General features: G+C 45.5%; 2 protein-coding genes across 5 annotated transcripts; one reads left to right on the top strand and one right to left on the bottom strand.

Annotated features, from left to right (window-relative positions):
- Positions 1-1,673: 1,673 nt before the first annotated feature.
- On the bottom strand, positions 1,674-4,772 carry nup35 (nucleoporin 35). 3 transcript variants are annotated; one of them, XM_035604442.2, is made up of 9 exons: positions 4,465-4,772; positions 3,773-3,928; positions 3,555-3,682; positions 3,264-3,321; positions 3,071-3,188; positions 2,867-2,936; positions 2,450-2,578; positions 2,199-2,321; positions 1,674-2,111 (listed from the first exon to the last, which is right to left on the bottom strand). In XM_035604442.2, exons 1-9 carry the CDS (start codon positions 4,475-4,477, stop codon positions 2,034-2,036), a joined length of 873 nt encoding a protein of 290 aa, XP_035460335.1. In that variant the 5' UTR covers positions 4,478-4,772; the 3' UTR covers positions 1,674-2,033. The 3 variants fall into 3 exon arrangements, with proteins under 3 accessions (XP_035460335.1, XP_035460336.1, XP_047193099.1); XM_035604443.2 differs by having other exon boundaries at positions 2,477-2,578; XM_047337143.1 differs by having other exon boundaries at positions 3,071-3,321.
- Positions 4,773-5,201: 429 nt separating this feature from the next.
- On the top strand, positions 5,202-13,786 carry dnajc10 (DnaJ (Hsp40) homolog, subfamily C, member 10). 2 transcript variants are annotated; one of them, XM_035604421.2, is made up of 25 exons: positions 5,202-5,309; positions 6,752-6,997; positions 7,112-7,274; positions 7,415-7,465; positions 7,633-7,715; positions 7,799-7,930; positions 8,152-8,245; positions 8,367-8,444; positions 8,672-8,715; positions 8,848-8,913; positions 9,191-9,256; positions 9,353-9,442; positions 9,593-9,703; positions 10,016-10,130; positions 10,211-10,338; positions 10,801-10,917; positions 10,995-11,096; positions 11,446-11,506; positions 11,613-11,707; positions 11,827-11,954; positions 12,059-12,112; positions 12,217-12,364; positions 12,474-12,596; positions 12,803-12,910; positions 12,994-13,786. In XM_035604421.2, exons 2-25 carry the CDS (start codon positions 6,785-6,787, stop codon positions 13,003-13,005), a joined length of 2,382 nt encoding a protein of 793 aa, XP_035460314.1. In that variant the 5' UTR covers positions 5,202-5,309; positions 6,752-6,784; the 3' UTR covers positions 13,006-13,786. The 2 variants fall into 2 exon arrangements, with proteins under 2 accessions (XP_035460314.1, XP_035460313.1); XM_035604420.2 differs by having other exon boundaries at positions 5,263-5,592.
- The last annotated feature ends 1,218 nt before the right edge of the window (positions 13,787-15,004 follow it).

Raw genomic sequence — 15,004 nt, 5'->3', positions numbered from 1 at the left:
ACGCTGCAGCAGTGGAGGAGAGACCATATGTCGCTGCTGGGATCAGATACACCAGAGGTAACTGGTTACTAGGAGAAAGGTCAGCTGGGACGGAGGAGCTGCTGCAATGATCTGACGATAAATGAGGCCGAGGGATTCCCCCTCTAACGTTACTGTAATCATGTCCATGTTTACAACCGTCTGGTTTTATTAAATCCAGTCATCATCATCATCCGACATGTTTCAGTCTCTTTGGCAGTGGTGGAGAGTAACTACAGATAAGTGCTGTAATGAAGTGTAACATTAAGATACCTCTACTCATGGATGGATTATCACCACACACACACACACGCACACACACAGTGTGCCTGAAGGAGACATCCTGTATATCACTTTCAAGTATATCACTGTGTAACATCACAGGATTTAATCTTATTCACAAAACTACTTCACGATCATGCAACACTTTCAAAATCACATATACTCAAATATTTAAAAAGATAAAAATGCTTAAAAACTATTTTTTAAAAAGTCTTTAGGCCGAAGACCTTTGTCCATGTGATAATCCAACATTGCTCGTACCTGAGTATTTCTATTATCTGCTACTTTATACTTGCACTCCTCCACATTTCACAGGGAATATTGTACTTTTTATTCTTCTACATTTAATTGATTCATAACATATTATAATCAGACTGTTTATCCTTGAAGGGTTGACACAGCCTGTTAGTGCCACCACTGCTACATGAACTTCACGAGCTGCGACAGAGTAATTAATAATAATCAACACATTATTCTGAAGTGGATTATTCCTCATAATAATTGGAACTAAAATTATATGTTGATGCTCATATTGTTTCTACACTGTGGTTCTGCTACTTGGATTTGTTTCTCAGGAACATCACTTCCTATTTCAGCTCCAGCACTGATCATCCATTAGTCATCCTGGCAGAAGGAGCAGATGCCAGTGAACCTGCCTTCTTCAGAAATGTTGCTCAACTTGATCCTGAAGTGACGAAGCAAGTGTGAGGTGTGGACCAGTAAACCTGCACTGCTCATTATGTAACCGGTCGAAAAACTCAGCTGACCTGTGAAGATTTTCGCTGACAGAAGATTTTCTCTCCTGTTTTTTATGTAAACACCTGATTATTCACTTTTTAAATATTCCCAACAGAAAAAAATGTATAATCAGATTTTTTTCTGTTAATGTGTGGCCCTCCTTTTTGAGGTTTGTGACACCACCTGGTGGACAAAATATTATCTGATCTTCCAGCAGAGTCCCGGCAGCATGTGCACTTTAGATCTGAGTCTGTTTTAACATGTTGATCTGGAGGAACATGTATAAACGCAGAGCCACGACCTCGATCCTAATCCGTTTGAGATGAACCGGCTCAAGTAGTCGCTGCTGTGGCTGCCACCCGAGCCACAGCAGCAACTGACCTGCGGCTGTAGCTGCCACTGACAACAGGACAGTTGTTTGAGACACAGTAAGAAGAGACGGATCATCATCATCCTCCCAGCTGCTGGCTACAGCAGTTAACAATAACAGATATAGACCTGGCTGGGGAATGGCTGCAGCCGCAGGTCAGTGGCTGCCACCACTCGCTGCCACAGCCACTATTTACACTTCCTGTCTCCCTCTCTCTCTGCAGCAGGTTCAACGACAGGTGGAAACACTGAGACGAGAAGACTGGTACATTACTGATCGTGGTTCTGGTCCCAACAGTCAAATCAGAGACAACTTTATTGAGACATTGACAGTAAAAAATGACATTACAAAGAGAGAGAGAAACACACACGCACGCAAGGGCACACACAGACACACACACACACACAGACACACACACACACACACACACACACACACACACACACACACACACACACACACACACACACACACACACACACACACACACACACACACACACACACACACACACACACACACACACACACACACACACACACACACACACACAGCGTAGTGAATCAGTTCATCCGTTGATTCTCCTCCGAGGCAGCAGGTATCCCATGATGCACTTTGTGTGACATCACCACCCGAACATGTACTCCATCGCCTTGGAGACGAAGCTGTCGTCTTTCCTGGGCGTCTGTCTGTCTGCGAGCACCTGAGGACGGACAAAACGCGGGTTCATCACTAAAAGTCAAAGCACAAACGAGAGACTGGCAGAGTGAATCCTGGGGTCAGAGGTCACCTGGTAGTCGCTGGTGGAGCTCCTGTAGGTGGCACTGAGCGGCCTGATGGCGGATCGAGGGGTGGAGGGGAGGGCGGAGGAGGCGAGGGGGGAGCAGACGGCTTCACTGCTGTCCATCACACTCTGAGAGAGAGAGAGAGAGAGAGAGAGAGAGAGAGAGAGAGAGAGAGAGAGAGAGAGAGAAGACTGTCAGTTGATGAGCTGGACCAATTAGAGGAAGGAGACGTGACGGACAGGAAACAGGCAGTGACCTTGTCAATACAGGGTTTCACTCCCACCATGATGGCGTCACCGTACACCTTCCCGTCCTTGGACAGAGCTTTCCTGGCCTGCAGCCTGGATTGATATTGAAGGTGCATCCAGTTACCAGGCGACGCCATCTGTCGATACAAAATCAATGTGACCGTCAATACATCATCAGTGTACCTGTCAATACATCATCAGTGTACCTGTCCATACATCATCAGTGTATCTGTCAATACATCTGAGCTGCTTGTGGCTCTACAAAGCTTCAACACATCAACCGATAGAACCAATTCACCGGAATGAGGATCTGCCATTCCTCTTTTTTTCCAGTTTGATGTTAATAAAATTTAGCTCCAGTCCTCGTCTCTAAAATCACTCGACCTGACGGGATGTGTGTGTGTGTGTGTGTGTGTGTATCTCACCGTGTGTTTGAGGATGTTTCCATACTGAGCGAACTGCAGCAGGATGTAGGAGGCTGACGCTGGAGGAAAACTAACACACACATACACACACAGAGCTGTTACACAGTATATATATATGAATGTATGTACGTACTGTATATAATATTAATTCTATATTTAGCAGTACAACACGTGTTTTGAGAGTTTACAGAGAAATTAAAATACCCAAACACGGTGATCCAGGTCTGATCCAGCTGATCGTCAGACGACAGCGTCTCTCCCTGACTGTAGAAAGGATCAACCTGAGCTGGAGACAGACACACCTGCTGCTGCTGCTGTACACCTGAGGAGAGACAGACAGGTGAGGAGAAACAGACAGACACACACACAGGCGAGTTGCAGTAGCAGTAGTATGTACTTGTTCCTGGAGTTGAGGCCTGACGTGCAGACAGAGGAGACTGCATCACTGGAAAAGACTGAACAGAGAAGGAGACACAGAGAAATGTATTTAAAAACCATTTTATTCCATTTACCACATTTCTATCAATCACAACTGTCCCTTAAATTGATCCTCTGGACTCTTATCAATACTTCTCATCAGTTTTTTAGCTCCCTGGTTTCTTCAGGTCATGATAAAAGATCAGATATTAAAAATGTTCTGGCTTGTTGAAAACCTCTGAGAAGCATAAAACAGTGTCTGAGTACTGACCTGCCTGTGAGCACTGAGGGGCGTGGCTACAGTAACCAGGTCGTCACGGATACTGCGGATTGGCGGGGCTCCACTTTTATCTTTGGGGGTGGGCACGACAGGCTGAGGAGCAGATCCGCCTCCAGCCCCTGAAATGCAAGACAACACACTCTAAAAAAAAGATCTACCAAAGGAAAAAAAAAGAACCAGCTGACCTGAGGGTGGGCCTGTCTACAAACCTGAGCTCTCCAGGATGGGCATGGCCAGACTGAAGGGGCGTGGCTGGGGGCTGGCCGGAGCGGGCAGGTCGCCCATCAAGAAGCCGGGCAGGAACTGAGCCCCGGAGGCCGGCTTCGGAGAGGTGGGGGAGCCCAGGGTCATCGGCTCGGTGCCCACTGAGACACAGTGTGACAGTCACTGATTGATACTTTAAATTATTTTTTGGACTGTTTTGTCCATTTACAAAAAATACTTTGAAAAACCACACAGGATCTAAATAAAGACCTAGAACTATTGAGGAAGTGTGTAAATATAATACGTTTACATCACGTCTTGGTCAGCACTTCTGAAGTGTACATGACAATAATATTTATAGTCAATTAATCAATTAACACGACCTGAACCTGGACCAAACGTTATAAAGTATTATTCTACTGCAGGCTACAATAGGTAAAATCTTAAAGGTATTTACGAGTTAAAGTACAGAATTTTAACATGTTTTATGAGGAAACTGACAGAGCTGTATTATTGTATCATTGTATATTTGACTCTTCAGTGAAAGATGTGAACTTCTTCCACCACATGAGCAACAGATGAAACCACGCGTCACAAATAAAGAAATGAACACCAATGAACAACGTCAGAGCAGATACGCGACTGATGAATATCTAATAACCTATGAACAAGAGCAGCAGATGAGAAGCCTCATTACCTTGCAGCTCCATCTCTCTGCTGCGTCTCTTTCTGGCCGCGATTTTCAAAAGTAGGAAATGACGTCAGGCAAGGAGCTAGCTGGCTGGCTAACGCGGCTAGCGAGGGGAAAACTGCCGCCGTAACTTCGCTGTCTATTTAAACGTCTAATAGACTGGAGGGGAACGGTAACCGTCGTCACACGGTTAGCTACAATACGTGGTTTGAAATCTGGTGTCTCATTCCGCTTCCGCTCCTTCAGACATGTGGAAGAATGAGCCTGGAACCTGGAGGCGCCGCGGCTAACAGGGCTCCTACCGGCGCATGTAATCTGCGTCATGTGAAGAGGCGTTGACGGGAGCTGCGTAACGCCGCCACCGCGACCAGTAAAAGAAATAGGCAGATGAATTTCAGTGATGTTTTTGTATGTGTGTGAATTTATCACGTCTGAAACATTATTAGCACGCATTTATTTAAGATGTGTCATTATGGAAATCCACAGATAATGGCTTATTTATAAGAAATATAAATGTGTATGAACGCATCTACGTCATCGACATGCGACTGGTGCGCCACAGCTTCTGTCAAGTTACTGTAGAAGAATGAAAACAAATTATACTAAACTAACTATACTATGATTTAATTGTGATTCATTTACTGTCTTTTGAACACGCAGGTCCTTTCAGATGTGTTTGTATAACAGTCTGCTGCTGCCATGTTTGTTAGTGCGTCTTTTATTGTGAAAGGCACGTGGGCGGAAACGTTAATCTTGATAGTTGTCTGTAGCTTGACGTATGCCGGTCTGAGCCGGACGCTGACGCGGATGTTCGGTGTTTAACTTGTAGAAGTTGCGACGCCTCCTCTGAGGTAACCCTGCTTCTCCTCCTCCTCCTCCTCTTCTTCTTCTTCTTCTTCTACACCAGATGCAAACTTCACTAGATGAACTTTAGCTTCGACAACACACAGCAGAAAACGCAATGTCGCCGCGAAGCTAACCGGCTAATTAGCCTGCAGGTAGTGTTTAATTGCTGCAGCTAGCTAGCTGCTAGCTTTAGGTTTAGCTCCTTTCATCAGCCAGAAAGAATCAGAGAGAATCAGAGATTTGACTCTGTGGACTCAGGCAACCAGCCTTCATCGCTCTGACTCGTGTGTAAGAGTGCTTTTATTCTTTCATATTCGTTGAGCACAATGTCTCTGCTTGTTGTACAGATATGTATATATATGTATAGGAATGTGTACATCAGTATTCCAATGGTATATTCTCACTAAATCTTCTCATGTACACAGTTTTCTCTCTCTGCATGTCTGCCTGTTCCTGTGCTAACTTTGGTAATGATTGTCTCCGTCTCCATAAATAAGATTAGGGAGCTTTTATAATTTTCATAATCATACTGGAATAATCATAAAGACTATTATAATTTTCGACTAAACTATTGCCCCTTACGTTGGAAAGAGATGAATATCCCTCGTGTCCAGGGCTGCAACTGACTATTGTCATTATCTTATTATTTTTTTCTTGATCAATTGATTAGTTGTTTGGTTCATAAAATGTCGATCGTGTTTCCCAAACTACCAAGATGATGTTTTGTTTTGTTCACACACCAAAGATCTTCAGTTTACTGTCACAGAGGAGCAAAGAAACCAGAACATATTCACCTTTAAGAAGCTGGAATCAGAGAAAAGAACTACTTGAACCGATTCATGGATAATTAATTCAGTAGTCGGTTACTAATCCATTAACTGTTGCAGCATCTATCTCAACATTTTATGTATTTGTGCTATTCACTTCCTTGTGGCATCAACACCAGTTCACTGGTTCAACACTGATCCACCTTAATATAATATTTACCTGCCACATGTTCACGGGCAGAGTTGTTGGTGGCTGTTATCACTGTGAAATCTACTGTCAGTCAGAACTGATATGAATTCAACAGACTGAGTTTTAGTGTTTTTAACACAAACGTTCCTGTTCGTGTTTCTGTTCATCTTTTCAACCAGGAAACACAACGAGACAAACTGATGCTTAGGAAAATCATAACTTTTGAACAATGGTCCAGATATTTATCTGAGTAGGGAACTTGTGTTACGACAGACTAATCTTTAAAGTGACATAAGATGTTTTTATATCTACAGGCCAAAATATCAAACAGTGTCAAACATGTGTCATGCAGGAAAAAGTTAAGAATAAATAAAAGGAGAAAAGTGGCAGGTTGTGTAGACGTCTTCACCACGGCAGCTTCGACCAGCTCGTTCGCTCTGATCCTAACTTTAGGATTAATGTTTGTGTCTTCCCGCTCCTCCGGTTGCAGCTGGTCGTCGTGGTTACGCTGGGAGGCCTGGTCATGGGGTACAGGGTCGTCTCCGGGGCTCAGCCGCACCGTCCCGTCCGGCCCACGCTGCTGCCACTGCTGCTCCTCGTCACGCTGCTGGCGGCGGTCTGGGCGGAGAGCGGAGACTACTACGACCTGCTGGGCGTCAGCAGGGACGCCACGACCAGAGAGATCCGACGAGGATTCAAAAAGCTGGCGCTCACCATGCACCCCGACAAGAACCCTGTGAGTTTCTCTGAACCTTGACACGACCAGCCACTCACTGAAACACAAAATGATCCCTGTTTAAAACCACAGATACAACAGAAGCCTAACTCTGATTCACGTGGCGTTCCGCAGGGAGACCCCTCGGCCCACGACAGGTTCCTGCAGGTGAATCGAGCCTACGAGGTTCTGAAGGACGAAGACCTCCGGAAAAAATACGACAAATACGGAGAGAAGGGGCTGGACGAGCAGCAGGGAGGACGCTACGAGAGCTGGAGCTACTACCGCTACGACTTTGGTACGTCTCCACGGTAACGGTGCACACCCGGTCGTCACACGTCACCACGGTGATGATGATGCAAGAGCAACACCATCCAACCACACACACAATGACGTCCCCTACAGTCGTTTAACAGGCGACTCTGTGTCTGTGCTCAGGTATCTATGACGACGACCTGGAGATCATCACGTTGGACAGTGGTGATTTCGGTAAGCAGAACTTCTTTTCCTCTCTGGTCTCCGTGGTAACACAGGTTGACGGAATCAAACGGATCTTAATTGTCCACAAAGATCAAGACAAATAAAGAAAGAAACAACAACAGACGTGACGTGATAGAAACTGAGAGACATGACTTGGTGTTTGTGGCATTTTTCAGAGGCGGCAGTGAACTCCGGTGAAATCTGGTTCATCAACTTCTACTTCCCGCGGTGCTCACACTGTCACCAGCTGGCTCCCACGGTAACGTAAAAGACACACGGCAGAAGAAAAAAAATTAAACCAGCAGTTGATTGTTGCTGAGTGTAAATAACCGTGTGTGTCAGTGGAGGGAGTTTGCGAAGGAGATGGACGGGGTCATCCGGATCGGGGCGGTGAACTGTGGAGACAACAACCACTTGTGCAGGAGGAGGGGTATCAACAGTTACCCCAGTCTGTTCGTGTTCAGAGCGGGACAGGTGGGTTTACATTTCTTCCACGCTCATGTAAACTGATTTCATTTGTATTGAATATTCACAAATGTGAAAAATTAAAAATCAAACGTTGAGGCTGCAGAGCCCGACTCACTTCGTCATAGTCTGGATTTGTCTCGCCATCCTCTGGCGGTCAGTGGGAATCTGATCTGACGTCTGTTGGCGCGGCTCCGTCATCACCGACGCTGTCTTTCGTGTTTCCACAGAAACCGGAGAAGTTTAACGACGAGCGCTCGAAAGACGAGCTGGTCCGCTTCTCCATGAAGTTAATTACCACGAGCATCGCTCAGCTGTGGCAAGGTGAGCGACTCCCAACTGTTCATTATCTACAGTTCATATATATATATAAACTGTATATATATAAATAATGAACATTCGTTAATTTATTCTTATGATCAGACCCGTGGTTCTGTTTTCACAGGAAACGTGTTCAGCGAGATCGAGAGTGCGTTCTCGTCGGGGCTCGGCTGGCTCATCACCTTCTGCTCGGACACCGGAGGTAAAACATTTGTGTGTGTGTGTGTGAGTGACATGCACATGTTAATGAGCAGAGACAGGAAGTGTTTCCACATAACCTGGGATGCTCTGATACTTTGTCTTCAACCACATTATTACGTTTTGAAAGAATCTCCGTCCAGACGAGCGCTTCAGCTCCGTATCAGAAATAAACAAACTTTTACGTTTACTGGTCTCGTGCAGCTTCTCATGTGTCCGTTTGTGTGTCAGATTGTCTGGAGCCAAGAACAAGACAGAAGTTGGCAGGAATGTTGGTAAGAACATTTCTGACCAATCAGGTTCAACTTCCTGAGATTTCACATTCATGATATTTAAATGTTAATGTTAAAAATAAATGGCTCAAACAGTCTGTGCGTGCGTGCGTGTGTGCGTGTCTGTTAACGCAGGACGGTCTTGTGAAAGTGGGCTGGATGGACTGCACCACAGATGAGCAGCTCTGTCACAGTTTTCAGGTAAAGACCAGACAATACTGCAGTACAACTGAACTGTAAGATACTGATTCTAGTACTGTAAGATACTTACACGTTACGCTTCATGGTAATAAATTCCTAATGTGGAAGATAAATCAGAGGATGGTTTGAGAAGACGTGGACGCACCAGGACGTCGTCTGCTCTGAACTGATTTTAGATGTATCCTGGATACTGAGCAGTATTTTAAACTACAGTGGTAGTATTTTGAATGGTTTGTCATGTAATATTTGTGTTTATTCTCCCTCTGTCATCTGTCAGGTGACCGGCGGAGCGACGGCTTTGTTCCCACCTGGAAGTTCTCTGGACAAACACGGCAGCGTTCTGGTGAGAGACAACGCAGTACTGTCTGTAGAAGTATTGTGTGTCGTAATACTGTCTGTAGTAGTACTGTGTAGTAATGATTCAGTGTGTGTGTTTTAGTGGCTGAATACTCTGGACAGTAAAGAGATTTACACTCAGGTCATCAACCACCTGCCTGATCTGGAACTGCTGACCACTGACAGCTTCGAGGTACCTAACAACAACAACAACAACAACAACAACAACACAACACACACCGGCTCACATACACACTGCAGCTTCCAGTTACACAACAACACAACACGGATTAAGTTTACAGTACCTGTCAAGGTGTGATGATGTGTCACTTCCTGTCTCCAGAGGAAGTTGGCTCATCATCGCTGGTTGGTCAGTTTTACATTTGGAGACAGACACTCCGCCTCCAACGAGTACAAGAAGCTACAAGCTCTCCTGAGGAACGACCACATACAGGTCTGTCTCTCTGTGTGTCTGTGTGTCTGTCTGTCTGTCTCTCTGTGTGTCTGTCTCTCTGTGTGTCTGTGTGTCTGTCTGTCTGTCTCTCTGTGTGTCTGTCTGTCTGTCTGTCTGTCTGACTACCTCTCTCTCTCTGCCTGTCTGTCTGTGTGTCTGTCTGTCTGTCTGTCTGACTACCTCTCTCTCTCTCTGTCTGTCTGTCTGTCTGACTACCTCTCTCTCTGCCTGTCTGTCTGTGTGTCTGTCTGTCTGTCTGTCTGTCTGTCTGTCTCTCTCTCTCTCTCTCTGCCTGTCTGTCTGTCTCCTCAGGTGGGCAGAGTAAACTGTATCACAGACTCAGATCTGTGTCAGCCGCTCTACATCCATAAACCTTGTGTGGCTGTTTTCAAAGGACTGGGAATCCACGACTTTGAGATCCACCACGGTGAGAACCACAGACAGAACCACAGATAGAACCACCGACTGTACCACAGACAGAACCACTGAATCTCTCTCTCCCTTCAGGTAAAGACGTGTTGTACAACATCGTGGGTTTTGCGAAGGACAGTGTTCGTGCTCACGTGACGACTCTGAGGCCCGACAACTTCCCCTCCGACAGGAAGGAGCCATGGCTCGTCGACTTCTTTGCTCCGGTCAGTGACTGGAACGACACGATCACTTCCTGTCTCAGTTTCATTCGTCCACCTCAACACACACATCCAGAGGGAAAGATACACTCTCATATCCTCACATACTTATTTACAGTTAATCATTTGTTGTCACGTGAACCAGGAGGCACAGTTACACGTCTGATAACTTCACCTCAGATTGTTTCATATCTCACATCCTGACTGACGCCTGTTTACCTTCGGGGCGGGCGACGCAGCTACGCCTACAATTCAAACAGTGGCGAGACGCCGTTGCGGCAGAAATGAGCCACGAGTATGAAGATTAATCTAAAAGCTAAATGTTAAACAGAATCGAGCAAAACTTCAGGGTTGTGAAAGACGAGAGTCGGAGTTTTCAGAGTTTCCAGTCAAATGAAGTTTGAGACTGTGACGTCACCTCTGATGTTAGACGTTGGTGAGATGAATGTCTGATGTGTGTGTTCTCAGTGGTGTCCTCCGTGCCGAGCTCTACTTCCTGAACTGAGGAAAGCTTCCATCCAGTTGGCCGGACAGATGAAGTTCGGCACTCTGGACTGTACCATCCACCACAGCCTCTGCTCTGTGGTAAGAACCCGCGTCTCTGGACTGAACCTTTTGATTCTGAGCTGACGGACTGATCACGTGTTCTGTCTGTGTCTCAGTATAACATCCAGGCGTATCCCACCACCGTCATCTTCAACGGCTCCTCGGTTCACGAGTATGAAGGACAGCATTCGGCCGACGGCATCCTGGAGTTCATACAGGTATGACATCACACCACCGACTAACACGATCACGGGCTAAAAGTGGCAAAAACTGTCTAAACACGACATCGCTTCACACAAATATTTCAATTCGAGCAAGAGAAGAGAAGAGAAGAGAACAACGCGAATTTCACATCTTTGCGTCATTCACAACTTTTAATGTCAGAAACTATCTTTAGAATAAATGTTAGTTTTGTTAACGTGCCATCTCTTAACATGGAGGAGGCGGGGCTTATGACAAATACTGCAGTCAGCCACCAGGGAGCGATCCAGATGATTTGGCTCCAGTTTTAGGGAGGGGTCCCATTGTACAAAGATGAGGCTAAAAGGCTTCTGTTTGTCTCTGCAGGATCTGGTGAATCCAACCGTGGTCATCCTGGATCCTCCCAGCTTCACCGACAGGGTCAAAGGTCAAACTCGTCCTGAGAATGGGAATGTTAACAGACACTGAGACAGAATTTATGAATTTATGAATGCAGTGCATCAGACGCTCACAGACTCACTTCCTGTCCGCAGGTAGAGCCAACGGGCAGATCTGGGCGGTGGATTTCTACGCTCCGTGGTGCGGACCCTGTCAGGCTCTGATGCCCGAATGGAGACGCATGGCCCGGGTACGACTCATCAGCGTGTACCGAGGCTCCAGGGGAGGAGGAGGAGTTATTAGACTGTAAAAGAATAAACAACAACTAACAACATCATGTGATCTTTGTGTCTGTTGTTCTGTGTCCAGCTGCTGTCGGGTCAGGTTCTGGTGGGTTCTGTGGACTGTCAGCGGTTCCAGGCGTTCTGTCAGGGTCAGGGTGTGAGGTCGTACCCTGAGATCCGTCTGTACCACAGTCAACAGCCGGATCGCTTCATGTACGTACCACACGACTCACTTACCCAGAGTGCATGTGTCCACTGTTACTGTATTGATCTGTTGACTGTTGATCAGTGGATATTGATCTGATCTGTGTTTGCAGGAGTTACAACGGTTGGAACAGAGACGCCCACTCACTCAGATCGTGGGCTCTGAGGTGACTCTTCTGATTCTTCGTGTTGTTAGAGTGTTGTTGACGAGTTGTTGACGTGTTGTTGACGTGTTGTTGACGTGTTGTTGACGTGTTGTGTGTGTGTCCAGTTCTTTACCCAGAGCGTCAGTGGACCTGACTCCAGAGACCTTCAAGTCTCAGGTTCTGTCGGGTCGGGACCACTGGGTTCTGGACTTCTACGCTCCCTGGTGTGGACCCTGTCAACACTTCGCCCCAGAGTTTGAGATCCTGGCACGAGTCAGAGACTTTCTTCTTCTTCTTCTTCTTCTTTTTTAAGTCTGGTACCTTGTTGTTCTGCGGTTCCTCTACGAGGTTCTGACCCGGATATTCTCTGTGTGATTGACAGATTCTCAAAGGGGAGGTTCGTTCAGGGAAGGTCGACTGTCAGACTCACCATCAGACCTGTCAATCAGCCGGAATCACCGCCTACCCAACGGTCCGCTTTTACCCCTACCAGGGAACGAGGAGGGTGAGGAGGCACACACACACACACACACACACACACACACACACACACACACACACACACACACACACACACACACACACACACAAACACAAACACGCGGTTTCGCATCTTTTCCACCTTTTATCCTTTATCCTTTCCGTGTGTGTGTGTGTGTGTGTGTGTGTGTGTGTGTGCGTGTGCGTGTGCGTGCGTGTGTGTGCGTGCAGTTCGAACACAGCGGTGAACACATCAACAGCCGTGATGCTGGCGTGATCGCAGACACCGTCCGGCAGCGACTACAGCAGCTGTTGCCAAGGTTACACAGCAAAGCGAAGGTGAATATATGTGTCGCTGTTAAATTCAGACGTGAACTTTTCTGGAGGAGACAAGTTTTTTGACGTCTGTTATTCCCCTGCAGGACGAGCTCTGATGATGTCACCAGCAGCGATCCCATTGGTCGGGGAGCGACAGCGGTGGATCTGATTGGTCCGATGGATCAACGCACTCCTCCATGAGACCACAGCGGTGACGCAGGCGGACGGACACTGGCTGTTTCCTGCTGTGTTGAATGTACTGAACACGTTTTTGCCTTGTTTTTAATTTTTGTTTTCATTTTGTCTCCATCGTTTGTATTTACTCTATGAAGTAAAGCTGTGGGACGTGGTTACTGACACACACACACACACACTCTGAGCCAGACGTCGACGTGATCGTGTTACATTTTATTCTAACTGTAGAAACTGTTGAACCCTCAGAATAAAACATTTGTTTCTGATAAAGAAATGTCAGTTTCACAAAACTTAAAGCTGCTTCAATTCAACTTTATTACTTATTCTGTCAGATCGTGGTCTCCATACAATATATATATATATATACATATATATATATGTATATTTTATCTTATTAATTGTTATTGCCCAAAATGTCAAACAGTTTGTCGATCCAGATTCTTAAATGAGAGGATTTGCTGGTTTTGTTTTCGTAAAATTAAGATTTTTGGAAGCTGAACGAGACGATTCTCTGTGACGTCTGTTAGACTCCTGTAATAAAACAGATTCTATATTTATAGATCACAGATTTCTCACTAAGGGAGAAGGAGCAGATGTTATTTTATCAATTTGACTGTAGTTTATAGTTGTTTGTTGTAAAGATGAATCAAACTGTTATTTAAAGTCAAATGTTTTATATAAAGTGCTATGCAAAGGGTGTGACATGAGTACATTAAGAGTTTTTATTAATCAGTTTACTTTCTCCAAAGTGCAGTAAAGAGAAATCAATGAAATCAATATTTGCTTGACAACAGCACCAGTTCACCTGCACACAGGAGCAGCAGGTAAGTGTTGTTACTTCCACCAAGGCTGAACGATCCCCCGCAACATTATTCAAATAATTCATGGATCCAGTTTCCTAAAATGTAATCATGTGTCACTGAGCCCAAGAACTTTCTCTTTCTCTTCATGCAAATCTGTTGGTACCTTTCTGAATGATCCTCCAGACAAACCCAATCAACTGAATCTTCCTGATCTGTCCAGTGGGTTGTTTGGTTCCAGTGTCACCAGCAGGTGTCGCTGTTGCTCTTCTGTCAAAGATTTCAGCAGGAAACTGGAAGAGCGTGAACAGACTGAGCTGCAGGACAGAAGTCGTGAGTTTCATGAACAGACACAACTGACATGTATCACACTGACAAACCTGCTGCTCACGTTGAAACACTTCATGCACAAATGGAACAATAAATACATTTTGCACAGGAACTGATGAAAGTCCAAGAAGAAACATTCTCACTTTTTGGACATTTTGTCTTTATTGTCTCTTAAAGAAGAAGTTTGTTGAATATAATTTCACTTTGACATCCAGGCCAGTTATGGTTGTAGCTTCATCTGTGACCTTCTTTGCGAAACGCTTGGAATGTTTCTTTCTGTTGTTGAAGGTCATTTTCTATATTTCTGCTTCTTCCTGAGGATCATGAATTCAATGTTTATATCCAATATATACACCAAACATAATCCGACAGGCGGGGCTTACGACCTGTACTGCAGCCAGGGGGCGATCATGAGGATTTGGCCTCAGTTTAGAGGAGCCGTCATGTCGTCCATCTTTATCTGCGTTTGTTTGTCTGTTTGGATTATGAAAGAATACTACTGGACATATTTCCATGAAGTTTAGTGGAGGGGCGGAGCTTATGACCAGAGGAAGATCACATTAAAGTCTGGATCTGGACAAACGGGCAGTGCCAGGAACGTTCAGGTGAGATCCGGTGGTGGCCTCGACCGAGGCGTTCACTCTCCCTCTCTTTTGCTTATATTGAAATGTAATGGACAAAGTAGTGTTTACTGTAACTCTGTAACATTATTTAGTTCAGTTTGAACAACATGAAGCTGTCTCCTACTTCTATAACGAACTGAACCAGCGTCAGAACTTTCCACTGGAGC

Source organism: Scophthalmus maximus, chromosome 14, assembly GCF_022379125.1.
Source record: "Scophthalmus maximus strain ysfricsl-2021 chromosome 14, ASM2237912v1, whole genome shotgun sequence".
NCBI lineage: Eukaryota > Metazoa > Chordata > Actinopteri > Pleuronectiformes > Scophthalmidae > Scophthalmus > Scophthalmus maximus.
Note: the sequence above shows the minus strand (reverse complement) of the source record. Positions and strands in the feature narration are given on the sequence as shown.

Excerpts from the sequence above, each read along its gene's own strand:
- nup35 (XM_047337143.1), bottom strand. Across the intron at positions 2,937-3,070 it reads ACCTGGATCACCGTGTTTGG|TTTTCCTCCAGCGTCAGCCT; the intron begins GTATTTTAATTT and ends TGTGTGTGTTAG. Across the intron at positions 2,579-2,866 it reads GAAACATCCTCAAACACACG|ATGGCGTCGCCTGGTAACTG; the intron begins GTGAGATACACA and ends TTGTATCGACAG.
- dnajc10 (XM_035604421.2), top strand. The coding sequence starts at position 6,785 with ATGGGGTACAGGGTCGTCTCCGGGGCTCAGCCGCACCGTCCCGTCCGG. Across the intron at positions 6,998-7,111 it reads TGCACCCCGACAAGAACCCT|GGAGACCCCTCGGCCCACGA; the intron begins GTGAGTTTCTCT and ends GGCGTTCCGCAG. Across the intron at positions 7,275-7,414 it reads CTACTACCGCTACGACTTTG|GTATCTATGACGACGACCTG; the intron begins GTACGTCTCCAC and ends GTCTGTGCTCAG.